Here is a 22,534-nt window from a genome sequence, read left to right on the forward strand (position 1 = left end):
TTGTTTCTAACAAATTTTATTTTGTCAAATGTTTTCTTCATTATGCCACTTGTTGGATTCTGATAAATCAAAATCCAAATATGAAATTGGATGAATATGGTTATTCTGTGGTGAACGGATTTGTATATCGGTGGATGTAAGTAGGATAGTAAACGACTGTTGAATCAGCTTCGAAGAATGTACAGTGTAACTTATTAATGTGAAATCTGAATATTCCTCGGGTATTACCTACACGTTAAAAATATTTTCACCATTAACAGTTTGTACGAAAGAATTTTTAATTACAATATTTATGAAAATATACTTACATATATATTTTCTTCAGATGTAACCATGGATTTAATGAGTCAATATGATATTAAACTCATTTGATTTACTGTTAGAACAAGAATATATAATCTCTAAAACATTAGAGATTACATAATCGCCATGTCGAATGAAGATAAATGATGTAGAACGATACGTAGAACGATAATTGTACTCAAGGTATAGAATGAGACGTCGAGGCATGGATTGTTGATGGTACTGGTGTGTTATTGATGGTACTGTTGGTGTCGGTGATGTTGTTGAAGCTGGTAATTTTTGCACCATATTCTCCAGATTGATTACTCGAGCGCGAAGTTCGTTGACTTCTTCTATTATTCCGGGATGATTGTCGGTCGGTACGAGTGGATGAATAAGGTTTAGAATTTTAGATAGAATACAATCGTGGTGAGATATTCAGGAAATAGGGGTGAAAATGGTGTTTCAGACTGGTTCGCCGGTAAGTGCTTCAGGTTCATTGCCAAGAGGTAAATTCGGTTGGTGGGTGGAAAGGATCGCCTTCCTCTCGTCTCCATCGGTTAAGTCGACTACAAATCCATCAGATGAATTGGGAATGATTGATTGGTTGATTCATTCTGGTGACGTTGCCTCCGGAGCTTAGGTGAACATCCATGTCGGAATAGCTGTCGGAATAACTATCGGAATAGCTATTGAAATCTGAGGGACTCGAACTGGTTGAGGGATTCATCTCGTACGATCAGATGAAGTATTTTCGATAAGAAACAGATTATAGGATGTAGATTAGTACCCTGCAATACATAATTCACATATGCATATATAATACTAAAATCCCATATGTTACGGAGGAATCTACGGAAGCTGTCAGGCAAAGGTAACAATAACAGATACGCTAAGATATGAATTTACCTATACACTGTCTATGCAATAGAGGCAGTAAGACATGTCTAGACTAAGAATGATAAGCAGATAATTTCCTAAGGATGATAAGCAGATGATTTTCGACTATAAATGATAAGCAAAACTTTTGACATGCAGACATGGTCGAAGTCCAGACTCAATAATGCATCTAAACAACTATCAGTTAGACACACTAATGCAAGACCTGGTTCACTAAGACCACCGCTCTGATACCAACTGAAGTGACCCGTCTTAATCCATCTGGATGAAGTCCATATCGATTATAAATGATTCACAATAGTTGATTACATCGCGAGGTTCATGACCTCTATATGATACATTTTACAAACATTGCATTCGTTTTTCGAAAGACAAACTTTCTTTACATCGAAAGTTGATGACATGCATACCATTTCATAATATATCCAACTATAATTGACTTAATAATAATCTTGATGAACTCAACGACTCGAATGCAACGTCTTTCGAAATATGTCATGAATGACTCCAAGTAATATCCTTAAAATGAGCTAATGCACAGCGGAAGATTTCGTTCATACCTGAGAATAAACATGCTTTAAAATATCAACCAAAAGGTTGGTGAGTTCATTAGTTTAACATAAATAATCATTTCCATCATTTTAATAGACCACAAGATTTTCATTTCTCATAAATATACGTCCTATGCATAGAGACAAAAAATAATTCATATGGATTGAACACCTGGTAACCGATGTTAACTTTAATGCATAGAATATCCCCAAACAGAACCTTTCGTCTGTTTAATAATAATCTCGAAGTACTAAAGCATTCGTACCCCGAATGGAACTTGTCAAGGTCCATAGATCTATCTTTAGGATTCGCGTCAATCAGGGGCCATTTCCCTAAATTCTTAGGTTACCAGACTTGAAGGGCGATATTCGGTTAATAATCCAACCATATAATGTAGTTTTGATTACTTGTGTCTATTCCGTAAAACATTTATAAAAGCAGCGCATGTATTCTCAGTCCCAAAAATATATATTGCAAAAGCATTTAAAAAGGGAGCAAATGAAACTCACTATACGATATTTTGTAGTAAAAATATGGATACGACGATACTGAACAATGTAGGGTTGGCCTCGGATTCACGAACCTATATCAATTGTATATATATATTAAAACGTATAATCGTAATCGAACAATTTATATATATATATATATATATATTTAGTTACGTATTAAAATTAATATTTATATACAATTTTATTAATACTTATAATATATTATAATACTTATTCAATATGTAATTTAGTTAACGTTATATCAATGTAAATAATATTATATCCTGATATTAAGCAATATTAGTATACGTATGTATTAATTATGTTTTTATATACATTTCTTTTGTTTGCAAAATAATATTTATAATAATATTAGAATAAGTATAATAATAATAGTTTTAATACTAATAATAATGATAATAATAATAATTTTTAATAAAAATGATAGTTTTAATAAACATGATAATTTTTGTAATAAGGATACTACTAGTAATAATAATAATAATTAAAATGTTTTTAATAATAATAATGATAATAAATATAACACTTAATAATATTAACGATTAAGTTTTATGATTCTAACTTATAACATTCCTTTTTGTCAAGTTTATATAATATTAACATCGTTCTTAATACTTAATATTTTAATTATATTATTAAGCGTAATCGTAATCATTTTACACTGTTATATATCATACACGTTTTCATGAGCGTATCACGTTTATATCTATACTTAACAATACTATATAATTATATCATTTTGTCATGTCATACCTAATTATAAACATAATCATACTTATTTTTATCCATAATACAGTAACTATAATAATGATAAACAATAATTTTAAAAAATAATGATAATATTAATAATAATAATAATAATAATAATAATAATAATAATAATAATAATAATAATAATAATAATAATAATAATACTTAATAATAACATAATAATAATAATAATAATAATAATAATAATAATAATAATAATAATAATAATAATAATAAAAGAGTTCAACCTTTAAAAGGCTTTCTAAAAGAAACTGCTCCAGTCGAGACTCGAACCCGTGACCTCCCGCTCACACCACAACACCCTTAACCATCTAACAATTTCCGTTTTTTTTAATTATAACCCTAAATAATATTTATAACATATAGCTCTCTGTTTCTCCTTAAATCTTCTTCTTCTTCACAAGACAAGTTGACCAGAGTACAACGAAATCATAACAGCGAATTTTTTTTATCACCTATCTTCATTAAATCAGTATCATCATCATCCTAATCACTTTCATAAGCATAATCATAATCTTAATCATATCATCACCGCTCGTTCTTCATTATCATATCATAACATCATCTCTCCGTCACCATCATCATTATAAAAAAAACTCACATCATCCTCATGCTTCATTATCATTGACATCCCCATAATATACTCGCCAACATCATTATTTGAACTTAATCAGGAAACATGAAACGTATACCTTATGATACATGATATATATTCGGCCCAATTGAATTAAACTCTCGGCCCACTTATCAATAGCCCAATATTAATTATTTTAACAGCCCAATTCGATTTAAGTTAACCTCAAGTGGATCAAAATAGTAGCTGAGTTTAAAAAGAAATCAAAAAAATAGAAAACGAACTCGTAGCTTTGTTCCAGTAGTATAACGTCGACCTTCTGGGTTCGATTCAACATTAACACCTTGTTAACATAATTATCGTTACATTACTATCATCATATACGTTATCTTCTCCGTATCTTCATCGCGATCACCACCTACTGTTTATTATCTTCTATTCATCGTTATCCTTTATCATCGTCTTCATCTCGTTTAGCTTAATTCGTTATACAGAAACATAAATGGGTACGTACAGCAGCAACAAACAGTAACCTTCATGATTTACGCGGAACTCGTAAACTAAACGCGAAACGTGAACTGTTACAACATATGTTGCAGGTAGCAATTGTGATGGTTTTCGAGCTGAGTAGCAGGTTTTCTTGCAAGTCAGTTTCGAATGGGGCTGTGGTGTTTAAAGGTGGTGAAGGGGATCATTAATGGTGGTGAAGGGTCACGAAGAAGATGGAAGAGAACGAGAGAGATAGATGGTGGTGATCGATTTACAATGGTCGAATAGATAAAGAAAAAGAGGATTAGTTAGTAATTTGGATATTAGTATTGGTGGGGTACTGGAAACGAATTAGAAACAGAAAAAGTAACGTGTTTTATCTATGATGGTGCTAACTTGTCGATGGTGGTTCACGGTGGTGTTTCAAGGTGTGTCGAGGGTGGTGGCAGGATGCTAAGGTGACCGATGGTTTGAATTGGGTTGTTGTAGAAGGTGCCGATGGGTTATGGTGGTGATAGAAGTTTGGAAGGTTGAAAATAATCTTGGTGATGGTTTTTAAATCTTGCAAGTATTAGGTGTATTTATATATATAAGTTACTTTTATAGATTCTGTAATATAATATAATGTAATATTAGTGGAAATTGAAAAGTGATATCACAATAATTCTAACAGTGAGCAGCCATAAATCTTAACTTATGTGCCGATAGTTTTTAACTCGAGGAGTATATCGTGTCTTTTGCTAAACAGTTAACATAATAAAGTGTTCCTAAAAATCCCAAATTTTTAGATTGAACATATTTAATTATTTCACTCATTACCTGTTTGAAACCTGATCAAAAAGGCTCGAAAATTATTTATTTTATGTTCCGATTTATATGTACGGAGTACTAATATTTAAACTTAAAAAGGTAAAAATACTTTTAACAAATCTAAAATCTTCGTAATCGATTTACAGTTCAACTTTTATTTTAATCCATCATAAACTTATATTAAATCTATATGAACGCTAACGAAATGTCAACCCGAGTATTACAGACGTTTACTAATTAAGCTCGAAATCATTTATATTCTCTTTCTATATATAAATAGTTTTAAAATAGCAAAGTTAATTACTAAATCAAATATATTATATATTTTAAATAAATAGATTTAATATAACTTTATATATTTACAAGTAATATTTATATACATATTTATATATCTATATATTCTATAGTTTCCATTAATCGCATTTTATTTTATTTATTTTTACAATATAAATCCTAATAATCATATTATATAATATTCTAAATTATATTTTAAATTATAAATACCTATTTAATTATATATGTTATCTATTTACAAATAGTTGTTCGTGAATCGTCGGGAATGGTCGAAAGTCAAACGAATATATGAAACAGTTCAAAATATTTGTGACTCAACATTACAGACTTTGATTATCGTGTCGAAATAATATAAAGTTCAAGTTTAAATTTGGTTGGAAATTTCCGGGTCATCACACTAAAGTTGCCCAATCGGGATATATACCATCCACAAGGTAATATCCTTTGCTATATTCATGCCCATTTACCTCAAATGGTGTGGATGGAAATGTTCCGTTCTTAAGCTTATCAAATATAGGTGATTGGTTCAAAACGTTCATATCATTGTTGGAACCCGCCATCTCAAAAAAAGCATGCCAAATTCACAAGTCATATGAAGCAACAGCTTCAAGCATAAGGGTCGGTTTCTTGTGATCACCCCGAGTGTATTTTCCTTTTAAAGTAACAGGACAATTCCTCCACTCCCAGTGCATACAATCTATACTCCCGAGCATACCCCTAAAATCATATCTCTCCTCGTGTGCACTACATAATCTAGCGACATCGTGTGCATTCGGAGATCGCATGTATTCCCTTTTGTACAAAGTAATAATACACATACAAAAGTAATCTAGACATAGTATTGATGTTTGCTCACTCATTTGCAAATATTCATCCCAAATATCGGGAACGGTGCCATACGCCAACTGGCGTATAGCCGACGTACATTTTTGTAAAGTAGTAAATGTAGGCCTACCGATAGCATCAACTCGTTGAGAAAAGTAACTAAAATATTCTGGCATATTATCACTTTAGAAAGTAGTTATACCTTGCACTATCCCGAGAAATAATTGTATTCGCATATGAAAACGCCGTTTAAATTTTCTTTGTGAATATTTTGGCGTCTCACAAAAATAATCATCCCACAAACGTTGTACAGTAACCTCCCGTTCCCTAGGAATGTAACCTCTAACTCTCTGAATAGATTGTGCCGATTCGACTTCAGAATCATCATCTTCTATTTCTTGAATTAATTGAACAATCCGCAAATCTTCGGAGTCGGAATTAGACCCCCGTAACCTCGAACCCATTTATAAACTAATAAACTTTTGTAAAAAAAAATATGGAAAGAAAAAGAGTAAGAATGAAATGTGTGAAAAATGATAGAATTGTTGGTGTTTAAATAGGGACAAAATCGTTGAAATGGTCATGTAGTTTGTATCAAAATGCTGATTTAATCCATGTGCTTTTTTTTTTACTGATTTCGTCCTCGTGGTATGTCAATGTTGCTGATTTAGTCCCTATTTCTGACGGACGTTTAATTTGGCCGTTAAGTGGACGCATGTGACAAACACGTGATGGGTAAAATCGGTATTTAACTTTTCCATGAGGGTGTTTTAGTCATTGTTTCCTTATTTTCCTTTTTAAAACTCTTTTCTTCCATCTTTAACCAACCCCAAACATATGCAGCACCATTTTCTTCCATCTTCAACCATTTTCTTCCATCTCCCCTAAATCCACCACCACCGCCAATCTTCAACCACCACCACCATCGCCAATCTCAATCTTCAATTAAAAACCATCAATTGAAATCATCGATTAAAAATGTCTGATCGAGCGATTAAAAACCCTTCACTTTCATCATCATCTATATAATTTATCTATAAATAACGATGAAGATGTCACTGGAAAGATCAAGCAGCAATATCGTTCGTCGTAGTAGTGCAAGAGAAAGAGAAAGACGAAGCCGTTCGTAGTAGCAGTATGGGTTTTGATTTCTACCTATACCGCCACCATTGATGATTTGATTAATGGTGTAATTCCGACGACGAAGGTGATGCCAACGAGTTGACTAATGTTTTTTTCTCAGATCGACTTTGTATTATACATTTAGGTGTATTATGCGATTTTTATTTTTCATCTTTGTAAACTTTGAACCTGATAAAAGATGGAATGAACTTTAAAAGAAGTATCAGTTTATACTTTAGTGGGTTTGTGAATTGAAATAGTGATATGAAATTATATTGAATTTTGTTTATTTTTTGGTGAAACCAGATCTAGAAATGAAAAATTGAATGGGTGCGCTTATGACTATAGTGCTGTTGTTGTGAATTTATACAAATCAGGTTAATACGGGTGATTTTAGAGCAATAAATCAGACCCTGATTTTATTAGTGTGTTATGATTTTAGTTGCTAAGATCTTTGATTTGGGAAGATGGATTTGGATTTTGGTTTAAGCTTAGATTTGAGAATGGAAATGAATTTAGTGTTAATTAGGGTTTGTGATTTGGGAATTTGAGAAAGATGAATGATGATAAAGAAGTTAAGGATAAGGATTAAGGGATTGTAATGACAAAAACACCCTCATGTGCTTGGCATGTGACTGGTTTTAACGGAGTCTTTTAACGTCCGTATGTGATAGGAACTAAATCAGCACGATATGCAAACCATGGGGATGAAACCCATCAAAAAAAAAACACAGGGACTAAACCAGCGTTTTGGTACAAACCACATGGACTATTTCAACAATTTTGTCTTAAATAGGAGTAAAAATGATTTTTCTTTTTTTTTTTTTTTTAAAAATACAAAAAACGGGTATATATCCGTTGGGTGACGGATATATTACCCAAACCAATCACATGCTGCCACATATCCCTTGAAGCCCCGTTTTTTTTAGTCAAAAAAGCAACTGACGCCCCTAGCGTCAGAATCTGACGCCGCGATAATGACGTCAGGGACGTTAGATGGCGCCAGCTCGCTCATCTGACGCGACCATCTCTAACGCTGCGTTAGTTCCGGTCTAACAACCACAACCAAACTTTCATCGGGTTGATGATAGGTGTTTAATATGTCATGGAGTACATAAGTTTTGTTTAAAAGAGGGAAAAAATATGTGATTGGGCCAGGTTAGGGCCTACTAACACAGGAAAACAAGTAGGCATTCGTACGGAAATATAGGTGGAGCGTTGTTCTAGGAACATACGGAATCAAATCCTTCCTCTATAAACATATTTATTATTATTTTTAATTATTTAATATATTCGAACTCTCTATCTTTCTGCATACCCCGCCCGCCTCCCTCCCTCCCTCCCTCCCTCCCTCCGTAAAATTTCTTCCCCTCATTGCCGTCTTTTATTCTACTGTATTTTTTATTGTTTAATTCTTATTCTTATAAATAATTATAATTATAATTATTATATAAATATAAATATATATAAACATACATACAATTTTTTCACTTTTTTATACGAGTATTATATTATACAATACATAACACACAGTAGATGCGGTGTTGAGCTCCGGCGAGCGATGTCAATGTCGGTTGCTAGCGGTAGTGATGACGTCAATAATTTTTCAGTTCAAACCCTAGCCAGAATGCACTTACAACGTCAGATTGCTTTATGCACGCCAATCTTTCCATTAGTGAGTTCAATTCTTTCCTCTTTATGTATAGTACTATTTAATAATAATAATAATTATTATTATTGCTATTTATGTTTATAATTATAATTAAATTATACATATAATATACTAATCATAATTATTTATAATTTTTGTTATTATTATATTATATACAGTATTATACAATATATAATACAAAATATGGATATGTCTATCGTTATGTGCATATGTGTTGTATGATGATTTCGTGTTGTTAATATTGAATGAATTTGTTGATACAGATTGTGCGTTTTTATCTGAACAGTAAATGCACATTCATTAATTGTTGTATGAATAGTTGAATATACATTGATTGTTTTTTAGATTGATTATTGAATGAGTTAGCGAGTCTGTTTATATTTTTCAAGTTCAACATCTTTTTATTTGTAAATGTTTATATGTTTTCAATATTATTAACAGTCATAGGCCTGTGCTGTGTATCTTCTATGTGAGGAATAAGAATGAATTTATGAGTAAAAGGAAAAAATATATGTTTGACTTTCAGGGTCAATGGCTGACTAGTTTTTTTCTAATTACAATATTTCCTGTGTATGTACACTTTTCTTAATATCTAATTACAATATTTCCTATTTAATGATTTTCCACAATCATTAAATCAATCTTATGATTCTCATCCATATATTAATTTCATTTTTTCATGTCTTCTGAAACAGCCAAATCAAACCATCCAAAATGAGGCGATTGATCCAACTCAATTATTACAAGGATGTGTCGAAACTGAAGTAGTAGATACTTCTTCGTTTGGACCACTTATTAGTGACGTTGGCGAAGGAAATAAGAAATCTAAAACCTGTAGGGTTGCAAATTCTGGAAATCAACCAAATGCTGGTGATACTATATAACGCTCATTGTATGCAATTAACATATGTTAAATTTGCTCCCATTTTAGTCTAAATCTTCTGCCTACTTTTATTGCAGCATCTGGCGATCTCAATTTACCTAGTACTTGTCGCTATGATAGTTCTCTTGGTGAGTTTAATAGAGTTAGTACTCCATATGTTTTGGTTACATTTCTTGATTATGTGCAAGTGTAACGTGGTTTGAAATTATTATGGTTATAATTTACTAATGAGAACTATGTTATATTGTTGACAGGACTCCTCACAAAGAAGTTCGTTAGATTGTTAGATGAGGATCAGGATGGTACTATTGATCTAAACAAGGCTGCAGTTATATTAGATGTATGATCTGCTACATGTTACTCATTTATAGTGGGTGATAACAAAATTACATGGGTCTTTTTATACTCTCTTGATCTGACATTTGAGACTCATACTCTCAAATTTGAGTCAATTGGGTCAAGCTTTTGGGTCAATTGGGTATTAAAAAGAAAGCCATGCAATGTAAACCCAAAACCTTAAAAAAATGGTCAAATGGGTTTCCTTCTAACCTATTGGGTCCTATAGAAAATATTAAGGAACATGTCCAATGGGTATCAATTCATAAAGCTTATTGAATAGAGATAGGTCTAATGGTTCTTGTGAATAGGTTAAATGGGTCGAACATAAAGATCATAACATGTTTCATCCGTCAAACATTTATGAAAGCATTTAATGGTTATACAGTTTATTATGTATTTTAGTATTTTATTACATATTTTATATATATATATATATATATATATATATATATATATATATATATATATATACAAGGTTGCAAAACTCGGCCAACTCGGCCGAGTAATCGGCTGAAGGCAGAAAACGAGAACTCGGTACAAGAATCGGCCAAAACTCGGTCAACGCCGGTCAAATGGTGGTCAACGGCGTCGGAAAACTCGTAACTTGCTGGAAACGGGAAAAGATGAAGAAGGAAAGAAGGAAAAACAAAGGAAAACAAATTATGAGATGTGTTTGATATACATACCTTATGATTAAAGAAGAAATCCAAAGCAAGTTCATCAAATTAAAGAGGCGGCTGTGAGTTTTTAACTTTTTAGGGTTTTATCTTTTAAGTTGATGTACAGAGTAATAAAGGAACCCGAAGAGTAATAAAGGAACCCGAAGTTAAAGCTATATACTCTATTTTTTTTATCAAAGTGACAATAATAGTCCTTAAACTTTTATTAAACTTTAATAACAAGACCAAAATTGATATACACTCTTAAATCTTTAATCAAATGGCAATAATAGCCCCTGTTATTTATATAATATCATATTATATATATTATTATATATATTTATAAATAAAAGTCAACAAAAGTCAACATCCGAGTACTCCTCCGAGTTCTCCCCGAGTAGCCGATTACTCCTCATAAACCTCCGGCCGAGTACTCCCCGAGTCGCGAGTTTTACAACCTTGTATATATATATATATATATATAGTGGTAGGATCAAGAGGGAAGTAACCAATCGGGGAAGCAAATTTTTTTTTTTTTTTCGTTTTTTGAAAAAACTTTGTTCACAAACATTATAGATTGGATGAAAATAAGAACATTTAGAAAAGACACTTCTTGATGAATGTTATTATTTTGGCGGGAAAACGCTCGAAGAAGTAATATATAACAATTATCGTGTTTTTCGAGCGTATGTTGAGGTTTTAGACATTAGGGTTTAGATATTAGGGTTTATAGGGTTTAGATATTAGGGTTTAGAAATTTAGGGTTTAGGGTTTAGATTTAGGATTTAGATTGAGTTTTTAACACGAACGGTTTAGAGTTTAGGGTTTAGGGTTTAGGGTTTGGTGTTTTGGGTTTATTCCATAAACCCAAAACACCAAACCCTAAACCCTAAACCCTAAACTCTAAATCGGGCTAAATTTTACTTCACAAAACATGAAAAAAAAACGTTAACATTCTTCACGAACAATATTATCTTGAATGTTATTTTTGTCGATCGTTTTCCCGCCAAAATAATAACATTCATCACGAAGTGTCTTTTCTAAATGTTCTTATTTTCATCCAATCTATAATGTTCATGAACAAAGTTTTTTCAAAAAACGAAAAAAAGAAAAAAAATTTGCTTCCCCCCGCTTCCCCCGATTGGTTACTTCCCCATTGATCCTGCCCCCCTATATATATATATATATATATATATATATATATATATATATATATATATATAACAAATAAAAATAACTAAAATAATATACTCCGTAATACATAAATAACAATTTTGGAAAAAAACTGACCCATTTGACCGATGGCCCGTTTCGACCCGTTACCCAACCCACCTGACCTATTTGGACCTGTTTAAAAATCTGACATGTTTGACCCATGACCTATTTTAACTCAAAACCTTTTTGACCCGTTACCTAAACAGACCCAAACTGACCCGTTTGCAGGTATAGCGCGCGCGTGCACACACACACTCCAATTATTACACTTTTTATGCTCACAAAGCTAGTTATTACGTGCACGTGACACATACGCACATCAATTATTACACTTTCTTTACATTTCTCCTCTTCTAGCTCATACTTACGCTTCCTACCAAACTAACAGAGCGTAATAAAATCACTACAGTATGATATCATGAGTATTTAAGATAGAAACCTAAATGCATATATAAGAAAGAAAGAAGGAAAGTACTGCTCAAACGCATCGACTCTTGCAATATATTTGGTTATATCTACTTCGTTTTAAACCAATGTTTTTTTAATGCATTATGGGATCTTTCTAATTTTAGTTATTGTGCAGGTCCGAAAGAGGAGAATTTATGATATTACTAACGTTCTTGAAGGAATAGGACTTGTAGAAAAGGCTTCAAAGAATCACATACGGTGGAAGTAAGTTATTGACCAAGCTGTTTCATGTTCACGTGCTTATGTTTATGCTTACTTACCAACACATGGACATTTTTTAAACAGGGGAGATGGGACATTATCACCACGAAACGTGGGTACTAACGCCAAAAGATTGAAGGTACGTATTGCAGGTGAACTCATCTTGTAACCGGGTGTGCTTTTATCGTAGTTATCAAATTATAGTTTAGTGATAGAATAGAATTATACATAAGATTCATGAGGTAACTGCGTTAGTAACAAGAATTAAGTATTATAATGCTTGTTGAAACATCCAAACACTAATTTCTCACTCTGTTTTCATGGCAGGCTGAGCTTGAACATCTGCATGCAGAAGAGGCCAGGCTTGACCAATGCATAAGGTTTGGTTTTCTGCAATTGATACATGGCAAAATGGTCGGGTCAAAATGGGTCCAGCTCGGGTTGATCCGTTGATAGTATTTCTTTTGTTTTGAATGTTGAAAGTAAGTTATGATATCAAATATGTTATAAATAGCTGTACGTACCATTTTTTCAATTAAATGATTTGGAATGTAACAAAAATTCCTTCTTTCATGAGCTACTTTCAACCCGTTCAACATGTTTCCATATGGTTACCTATATAATTTTACCACTTTAACCTTTTTGCATATATTAAAGCCGAAAACACTATGTTTTTTCATATCAGTGACGTTTAATTATTCATTCAGGGAAACACAAGAGCGCCTGAACTTTCTGGAATCTGATCATAATACTCAAAAGTATGTTCTACTTTATCTTAATGTTCGTCACATATAACAAGGCTTACAATACAATGTGACAGTTTTTGTGTGATTAATTCTTCAGAGTTCAGACTATTGTACTTGGTCATTTGTCGCAAGAATTTTTTATAATTGAGTGATTTCCGACAAGTAGTGAATCATAATGTATTTGGTTTGAATCATAACCCACTGTTCGACGGTTTTACAAGCTTATTACTACATATTATTGTCACTGACATTTTGATTGGTTTCTTTCAGGCACTTGTACGTGACAGGAGAAGACTTTAATAATATTTCATGTTTCAAGGTTTAGTTTTACTCGTTCCAGTGACTTCAAACTATTTTCGGTTTGATCGTTATATTTTTATTTACTTTTTTTATCATGTTGTTGTTTATTTAGAATCAGACTCTAATCGCAGTAAGAGCACCTCATGGTAGTTCCATTGAAGTTCCTGACCCTGATCAAGTGAGTAGTTAATATTAAACATAGATTTCGTTTTCTTTCTTTGTTATAATTGTTTTTTATCTGAAAATAAATAATAATGATAATGATAATGATAATGATAATGATAATGATAATGATAATGATAATGATAATGATAATGACTTTGCAGGATAGTGATTACTTTCAGAAGAATTATAGTCTTATTTTTAGAAGCCATACAGGTCCAGTTGATCTGTATCTTGTAAGGTATTGTGTTTCTTATGGAACGTCTCTTATACTACTGTGAGTTATATCTGTCACATTCAAATAGAAGGTTATAAAAGGATTTGAATAGTGTTATACCCTCGGTTAATTAAGTACAACAAACCAGATTTTACGGCTCATGCAATCTTAAAGAAGCTGTCACATTCTTGTTTGTTGTTCCACCCTCAATGAATTTTGATTTAGTAATTTAGTAATATCTTATTAGTCTTTCATATAATATTAGAGATATGACATTACAGACAGAGATAAAGTTGATTCTTATTTTGACATATACTAAAACTATATAGCAATTTATGTTTGATTTCCATCTCCCCTGTTCATCACAACATCTGCATGTGTGCTTTAATTTAGTGGATCGGGGGAGCTGACAAACTCGTTGAATGAGATGTCTCGAGAAGATGGTAACTCGGTCGACTCTTTAGACCAACAGACAAATTCAAATTCACTATTTGGGATTCAGAGAATAATTCCACAGCAGAATGATGTAAGTTCACTTGCACTCTATAAGAGACGGTAAGAAGAACAGCTGGGTAACGGGAAACAGGTCATTTTTTAAAAACGGGTCAAAACAAGGCGGGCAAGATAGATTTGGCCTTTAAACACTTTCCAGTATTGTTTCTGTTAGAAATTTTGTGTGTCTGCGTGTATGTAATGGGTTAGTGATATGATTAAAAACAATTTTACAATAATGATCTGACTAAGACTGATTTAATTAGTTATACGCATTAAAATGGGACCTGGCAACTTTCATTCTGTTTGACCGGCTCGCATTTTAGCTAAAGTATTCAACAATCGAGCTGTTTTCGATCACGTGCAACCAACCAACCCATTCATAAGTATATGGGTCTTTACTACAAGAAATTCCTACAGATTTGCATAATTCTTACTATATGTTTTCGGTTGCAGGTTGCTTATGATTATTGGTTCGGGTCAAGTCCAGAGGTCAGCGCTACTGAATTATGGGATTTGAACGTACCTTAATATGCATATAACTGTTCTGACTCAAAATTTTAGAACTAGCTTTATAGCAGGTTTTACGGGTTCTAAAAAGGAAATACGACAAGTAGATGACATTTTTGGTTTATACTAATAATAAGGCTTGTTGAAACAGATTCGAGCAGTAAAGAAAGGCGGTGAGCCCGTGTCTGTTTGGCAACAATATTTTGTTTTTTGTATCAAAAGATGATTGATTGATATATGGTTAGATTACTAGAAAAGTAAAATGATCTAGTTAAGGGACCATTTAGTTTTGAAGGATCAAATTATTAATTCGCATAACTAATGGCAAGTTTACTTTATACATCCCAACAATATCCGACAAAATAATCGAGTTCAAATCAATGTTTGTAAATTGTTTTCTAATCATGTCTTTAAACAGTATTACATGTTCAATGTTGCCTACCACTGGGGGCGAAAATTAGAAAGGATAGCATCAGTGGATTTGTAATTTTTCGATTTTCTGTGGATTTGTTTTTGCCCCAAAAGGAGGCTGTACCTGATTGCTATTTGATGTCCTGCAATTTTAACATGTATTCTCCATTAAAAAGAATTGTGAAAGCAAGAGATACTAAAACACAAACATGTTCACTGATCAATCCAGTATCCTACATACTCACAACTTTGCATACTACTAAACTGTGAACAGCAATATTATTGAACTGATGCAGACGAGGCACTACTTTTCCTAGACCTAGCACGTGTGTAAACCCGAAACGCTTCTTCCATTATAATATCCTTCACAGAAGGATTAGAGTTTGATGAACCAGATGGCTCAGATTCTATCATTTCTACTTCATTCGAGGTTTCAGGTTTTGCAGTCGCGTCTAGGCTTTGTGACGAGATTGACTTTTGCGCTTTCAGATCATTAGCAGATGTTGTAGGTTGCACTTGTTGGCCGTCAAGTTGGCGAGGGGTTGAGTCTGATGATGATGCTGAGGTGGAGGTGGTGGTGGTAGCGGTGGTGGTAGCAGGTGGCACTGGCTCCTTGGTTTCCGGTGGAGTAGCAGGTGGTCCTCGGCGGTTTGGTACAGGAGGGCGAGGTCTACCAGTCTGAGGTGGCTGAAATTTCAAGTCATTAATCAGTATCACGCTCAATAAGTAGAAAATAAAACAATTAAAGTAAACAAAATGACAAACCAAACCAGGAACATTCTCAAAAGAGTTTAGACTTTCAAAAAAATATAAAAGGTAACAAGATCTAGATGTGACAATTTCGGCCCGGCTCACTTACTCAAAAAAATGTCATTTTGGGATTATGTTTTATCTTTGATGGATCAGAAATCAGTAAATGACTCGGTAGGTCAAATGCCAACGAAGCATTGCTTCAACGGCATCCCCTTCACCTTGTGTGTTGGGGGGGGGGGGGGGGGGGGGGGGGGTGGGGGGGGGGTTAGGTCATGGGTTCGAGCCTCGCTATGTCGATCCTATTAATTAATCTGCCTAAAATATGGATATCCAGATTGACCCCGAGGGGGTTTCTCCTAGATCCATTCAGGATTCAAACCCGGTCCGCCTACCCCTCGGGATGGTTAAAGGATCGGGTTCCTGTAATGCGATTCGGGTTTCCTCTCGAACGCGTTTGTGTGTGCAAATGATGAGTGTCGTTGAAATAAATGATACACTGATGCAAAGCTTTCAGTTCAAAAAAAAAATATATTACCCTTTACTACCACAATCACTATAAAAAGAGTAAAATTAAATCGACCAAACCCGCACATTTTGCCAATTCTAGTTCAATAAATCAGTAGTGTAAAACATACTTAAAGCAGGAAAGAATATATAAACAAAGAATATTTAAAGATAAGTCATAATCCTTATGTCTGATGATCTAGCATAAGAAAATGCATTATGGCATTCGTAATGAATTACCATACCGAAGATAAAGCAAGCCCAATTATGTGTAGAATATAGTAATATAAAAATAAAGTTTCGTATCAGTCAGAATATGATATTAACAAAAAGGGATGATGCTCTATTTATACAAAATCGTGAATTGAGGTGATTTGGTAATATACATCTTGGTTCGCAAATAATGAATCAGCCACGTATGCTAAGTACTACGCACTTGAAAAGAAAAGCTTCTTCAAGGCAGACCAAACACTAGAAAGATTTATGAACATGATGCTCTAATAATCAAAATTTAATTCAAGAAACATTAAACTCACATATACCAACAACCCATACCTGAGGTGGCCGAGGTCTGGGTGTTGATTGTGAAGCAACATACTGAAGAATATCAAATATCCTTGTTTGACCGTACATCGCAGCTCTTTGCCAGTACAAAACAAACATATCTCCAATCCTGGTCCTCAGTTCCATCAAATTACGATCAATGTCGGGTTCATGCTTTGATATGTATGGTCTGAAGAAAGAATCATATACGTAAGTCGTTCCCTGAAATGATTCAAGTAACACAGATAAGATAACAATGTCGGAGAACTCAAAAACAAAATTATATTCACAACAACAACATCAAAGTTACATTTGTAACCCACAATTTTCATTTAATAGCAAAATAGGAGTTACCTGTGTTTTGGGATACCACAAGTATATGTAAAATGCCAACTTTGCTTCACTGTACATTGGGACCCTTCACGAGTAAATTAACACAGTAACTAATAATGAATAAAGAAAATATCATATTATCTCAAAAGTGTAAATTTTCAACAGAGGTGGCAAAATGGTCAGGTCAGATTACGCGTCTAGATGAGTAATTTATAGTGGGTCAACATTGTGACAAACTGACCCACAACGTTTATTTCAAAAGCTTTTAATATAACTAGGGTGCCAAATAAGATTGAAAACGTTCTACAGTTTTAAATTAAATCTAACTTCTTGACGGTTTTATGCATTAACAATACACTTTGGGTACTTTCAACCTATTCGGCCCATTTGACTAGTTAACGTTTAACAATAAATTTTTAAATGAAAAAAATGTATCTACTCATACACATGTTAATAGGTAAAAGATGCCACCTCTAGTACTTTCAAATATCTAGGTTAAGGTCTAACCATGAAACAAATGTGTCACCAATCCGCTCACAAACAGTCAGTACAGCAACTAAGATCCTGAAACCATCAATTATAGAGTTTGAGATCTAAACCTTTGAATTGGTTATATGGAAACAACGTTAAATGAATAGTACCAATATTGACACCAAAAGCGAAGTTGGTCAATATCAGGCTTATTCTTTTCCACTGACTTGAAGCACTCATAGGCTGGATATGCATATCCAAACACCATCCTGCATGCGATTAAATAGTTCCATAGTTAGAAAAATTCAGTTATGATTATCCATTAGTTAAGAAAAACGAAGTATGAGATCAACAAACATACACGAGCCCTCTAGTAAGAAAGGATCCAATCATCTTGTAGCCCTGTCATTAACACTAACCGCATTAGCAAACTACCAAAATCCACAAGCATATAAAATACGCTATAAAAATAATAGTGAAAACAACAAAGATAATATATACATCCAGAAACATCAATGTGGTCGACAGATGTACAACCAATGCAATATCATACATGTGATAATAATAAAAAGATGGTAAATACAGTCAAAAACATCATATAGGCAGATATTCAGCCAATGCAACGCTACAGCACATTACGGCTCAATGCATGACCTATAACTATTATGATATCACATTAGAAACCCTTAATAAGCTTATGCTTTCAGCAGTTACAATGCTTAGTGAATGTATCCAGAATGCATTTAATAACCAATAAATTACCGTTATGTTGCATACAATTTAAAGGGTGACAAGATATATAGTGTTCTTTTCCTCTACTTCTTACTAAAGTTGAAAGTCGTTATATATCTAAAAAAATGTAACTTCGGAAATATGTATAAATATACGCATCATAATTCAAGTATGTTGTCCCAATGTCCCATGAAACAACACCAAGCAACAGATAACGCTTTGTCGTGTATGCTTTAAACTATTAGATGGAAAATAATCATGATAAATACAATACTAACATATTTCAGTTCTAAAAAAGTTACATATCCACTAAGCTATTATAGCAAAACCAACACTCATATCCTAAAAAGGAGACACCAAACTTAAAACACACACACAAAAAAAGAAAATTTATTAATCGTTTGAAATAAGCACATGTCATGCATACCATCATCCAGGCATGAAACTGCTAATTTCATAAATCATTAGCACCATTAACGAACACTATACCAACTAATCAGCAGCAGAACACTAACTTTTCATATACATATATGACGAGAATTTGGTACACTATTAATTTAATCTTGTATTTATATAAATTTATATAAAACTTCTAAACAACAGAAGGAATCACATTTTCTGACAAGTTTACGAAGCTATACTTACAAGCTTAGAATCATATTTTCAAAACGTATGCAATACAGTAAACAATATAATTGATAAAATTCACTTGAACATTAAAACAAAATACATAATTAAACCTAGAAAATAGCTTAACGCAGCCATTTTAACCTAAAACCGTGACAACTCAAATTTTGCATCAATTACTGCATAAATAAATTGATCATGGAATATAATAGATACAAAATAAAGTAAAGTTTACCTAATGTTCAACTGATTATTCTTGTAGCTGAAGGAACTGAAATACTTTTGCAGAAATTGAAGCGATGTTATTATTAATACACAACTTGTATGTAAGAGTTTTGATGCAGAATCCAATTATGTCGTTGAGTGGCGCCGCCGTGGTGCGACGGCGAACGGCAGTGACGGTGGACGGAGATGGAGAGAGAAAAGGGGAAAGGATTTTGAAACGTTTTGTTTTTGTTATGTTTCTTTATTTCTCTCTCTGTGACCTCATCTATATCTATATCTAAATACGTTTTTGGAATAATATATTTTCTTTTTTTATAAACGTATTCTCACACACCACTTTTTGATCCATATACACTTTTATCTCATCAAATCACAATTATATTCTCAGGAAGTTGAACTTATATTATTAAAGTAAGTATAATTAAGGATAAAATAGGTAATTAGGTGTACATGAATCAAAAAACGGTATGTGAGAATCACCTCCCGTAACTTATAACTTATATATATGGGGGCAGGATAAATGGGGAAGTAACCAATCGGGGGAAGCGGGGGGAAGCAATTTTTTTTTTTCGTTTTATTTGAATTTTTTTTTCCGGCATCAAGATCACACGAAAATATGAACATTTAGAAGAGACACTTCGTGATGAATGTTATTATTTAGGCGGGAAAACGATCGACAAAAATAACATTCAAGATAATATTGTTCGTGAAGAATATGAACGTTTTTTTCTTCATGTTTTGTGAAGTAAAATTTAGCCCGATTTAGAGTTTGGGGTTTAGGGTTTGGTGTTTTGGGTTTATTCCATAAACTCAAAACACCAAACCCTAAACCCTAAACCCTAAACTCTAAACCGTTCGTGTTAAAAATTCAATCTAAATCCTAAATCTAAACCCTAAACCCTAAATTTCTAAACCCTAATATCTAAACCCTATAAATCCTAATATCTAAACCCTAATATCTAAACCCCAATAGCTAAAACTTCAAAATACGCTCGAAAAACACAATAATTGTTATATATTACTTTTTATAGCGTTTTTCCGCCAAAATAAAAACATTTATCACAAAGTGTCTCTACTAAATGTTCATATTTTCATCTCATCTATAATGTTCGTGAACAAAGTTTTTTCAAAAAACGAAAAAAAAAAGTTTTTGCTTCCCCCCGCTTCCCCCCGAATGGTTACTTCCCTCTTGATCCTACCACTATATATATATATATATATATATATATATATATATATATATATATATATATATATATATATATATATATATATATTAAAAAAACTAGTTAGAAGTTAGCATATACGGCGAGAACAAATGACCATCAATACGTTAACTCTGGCAACTAACAAATATAACGGAAAATATCACGAGAAACTACACCACAACTAGATTAACGTGAGAACAACAAAACAAAAATTATAACACGAGGGGGTACAATCTATCAACGAAATTGAGAATCTGAACATTGCTTTCTAAGCTTCCGAATCCGAGGATGATAAATCTTTGTGAGACCCGTCTTCATCCACATTTTGCGAGTTATCCATCGTATCAACGAACCGAAGACACCACTTAAATCTTTTATGATATTTGTTTCGTTTCATATGTTTTTTATCTCGAATATAATTAAGGAAATGGTGTATATTTAACGCTCTCTTAAACTTTCTTGTGTCGAAAACGAGTCGATAAGCGTTTTTTCGAATAAGTCCCTACTTCTGGCCCATATTTATATTCCTTTAAATGGCCCAACATCGCTGGCGACAAATGAATATACAGGCCCATCCATTGAAGTCATATTATTATTATTTAAATTCAAAGCCTCATTATCATGGACTAGATTTTCAATTTGTAGTAATACTCCATAATAAATAAATAAAAAATACACTAACTCATATAGAAACAAAAACGTTTAAAAAACATGAATAACTAGGAAATACAAACATGGAACGGGGCGAGACTCGAACCTAGAAAACTACAAAGAAACTAACAGAGCAAACTATTTATAACCGAGTCTCACCCGTCAAACCATAAAATCACAACAACTGACCGGGCATAACAAAGATGCAACCACAAAAGCTAAACACGAAATCCAAATTACTAAGGAAACGAACGCACAAAACCTAGTCGACAACAACCTGTGGAGCTACCTTTTTTAGATTGCCGTTGACCGTCTCCCGTTTAATTCTCTTGCCCGGGCGGTTGTCAAACTTGAAAGAAATCAATTTAGAGGATCTGTCACCTAATAATGTTGTCGAAGAAGGAGATACCACGTCACGATCTTCAAGACCACTCAATCGACCTTCATTAGCCACACAAAATTCAAAAAACTACTGCCGAAATTCCCTCGAGCATCATCGAACAAACCTTGGATCGTGTCACCAAAATCAATGTCCTCACCATTATCGTGCAAGGACATCGAACCCGATTTTCCCTTCGTGATAGCCTTCATGCTCGAACGTGATTTCTTATCACTAAGAACTTCCGTTTCTCCTTAGTTTAAGAGGTACCACGCACGACAAAATCCTTCACACGAATTATCAAAGAAAGCGAAATAACTTCCACTACTACAAATGTTGAAAACAAGAGTGGTATTTCTTTGACCCAATTAGGGATAACTTCGACCATTGCGTTTCGAATAGCTGAAGCAAGTAGCTTTAGGACCTTTTTGATCGCCAATTTCAAGATTAACCAAATACAGGTGTGTATCCTTTTCCCAATCGATTCCAATCTTAGATATTAACAAACCCTAAGTTCGATTTGAATGTCTGGAGACATGGATATGGAAGAAAACGGAGAAATAAAAATGAGGAAGAGTCTTGATGAATCAATTGTGCCAAAACATGTAAAACTATGCTTTGGTTAAATGGAATAATCAGTTGAGAAACCCTAGAAGAAGAAACGTGCCTGTAATTTTGTGAGTCTCAAAAAATTTGTCTGTA

The 22,534-nt window shown here is 33.1% G+C and overlaps 3 protein-coding genes across 3 annotated transcripts; 1 reads left to right on the forward strand and 2 right to left on the reverse strand.

Annotated features, from left to right (window-relative positions):
- Window positions 1-5,765: 5,765 nt before the first annotated feature.
- LOC139854387 (uncharacterized) lies at window positions 5,766-6,473 on the reverse strand. The gene is made up of 2 exons (XM_071843717.1): window positions 6,314-6,473; window positions 5,766-6,178 (listed from the first exon to the last, which is right to left on the reverse strand). Exons 1-2 carry the CDS (start codon window positions 6,471-6,473, stop codon window positions 5,766-5,768), a joined length of 573 nt encoding a protein of 190 aa, XP_071699818.1.
- A 2,219-nt stretch (window positions 6,474-8,692) lies between these two features.
- LOC139854442 (transcription factor E2FC-like) lies at window positions 8,693-15,093 on the forward strand. Its single transcript, XM_071843762.1, has 13 exons — window positions 8,693-8,806; window positions 9,499-9,673; window positions 9,764-9,814; window positions 9,941-10,026; window positions 12,483-12,571; window positions 12,653-12,707; window positions 12,896-12,948; window positions 13,276-13,326; window positions 13,585-13,633; window positions 13,727-13,792; window positions 13,941-14,017; window positions 14,387-14,519; window positions 14,942-15,093. The coding sequence occupies exons 1-13, from the start codon at window positions 8,693-8,695 to the stop codon at window positions 15,014-15,016; spliced, it is 1,074 nt and encodes a 357-aa protein (XP_071699863.1). The 3' UTR covers window positions 15,017-15,093.
- Window positions 15,094-15,600: 507 nt separating this feature from the next.
- On the reverse strand, window positions 15,601-19,844 carry LOC139858323 (putative HVA22-like protein g). Its single transcript, XM_071847184.1, has 7 exons — window positions 19,605-19,844; window positions 18,372-18,412; window positions 18,181-18,279; window positions 18,047-18,103; window positions 17,561-17,624; window positions 17,219-17,428; window positions 15,601-16,093 (listed from the first exon to the last, which is right to left on the reverse strand). The coding sequence occupies exons 2-7, from the start codon at window positions 18,401-18,403 to the stop codon at window positions 15,686-15,688; spliced, it is 870 nt and encodes a 289-aa protein (XP_071703285.1). The 5' UTR covers window positions 18,404-18,412; window positions 19,605-19,844; the 3' UTR covers window positions 15,601-15,685.
- Between the last annotated feature and the right edge of the window lie 2,690 nt (window positions 19,845-22,534).

Source organism: Rutidosis leptorrhynchoides, chromosome 1, assembly GCF_046630445.1.
Source record: "Rutidosis leptorrhynchoides isolate AG116_Rl617_1_P2 chromosome 1, CSIRO_AGI_Rlap_v1, whole genome shotgun sequence".
NCBI classification, from domain to species: Eukaryota; Viridiplantae; Streptophyta; class Magnoliopsida; order Asterales; family Asteraceae; genus Rutidosis; species Rutidosis leptorrhynchoides.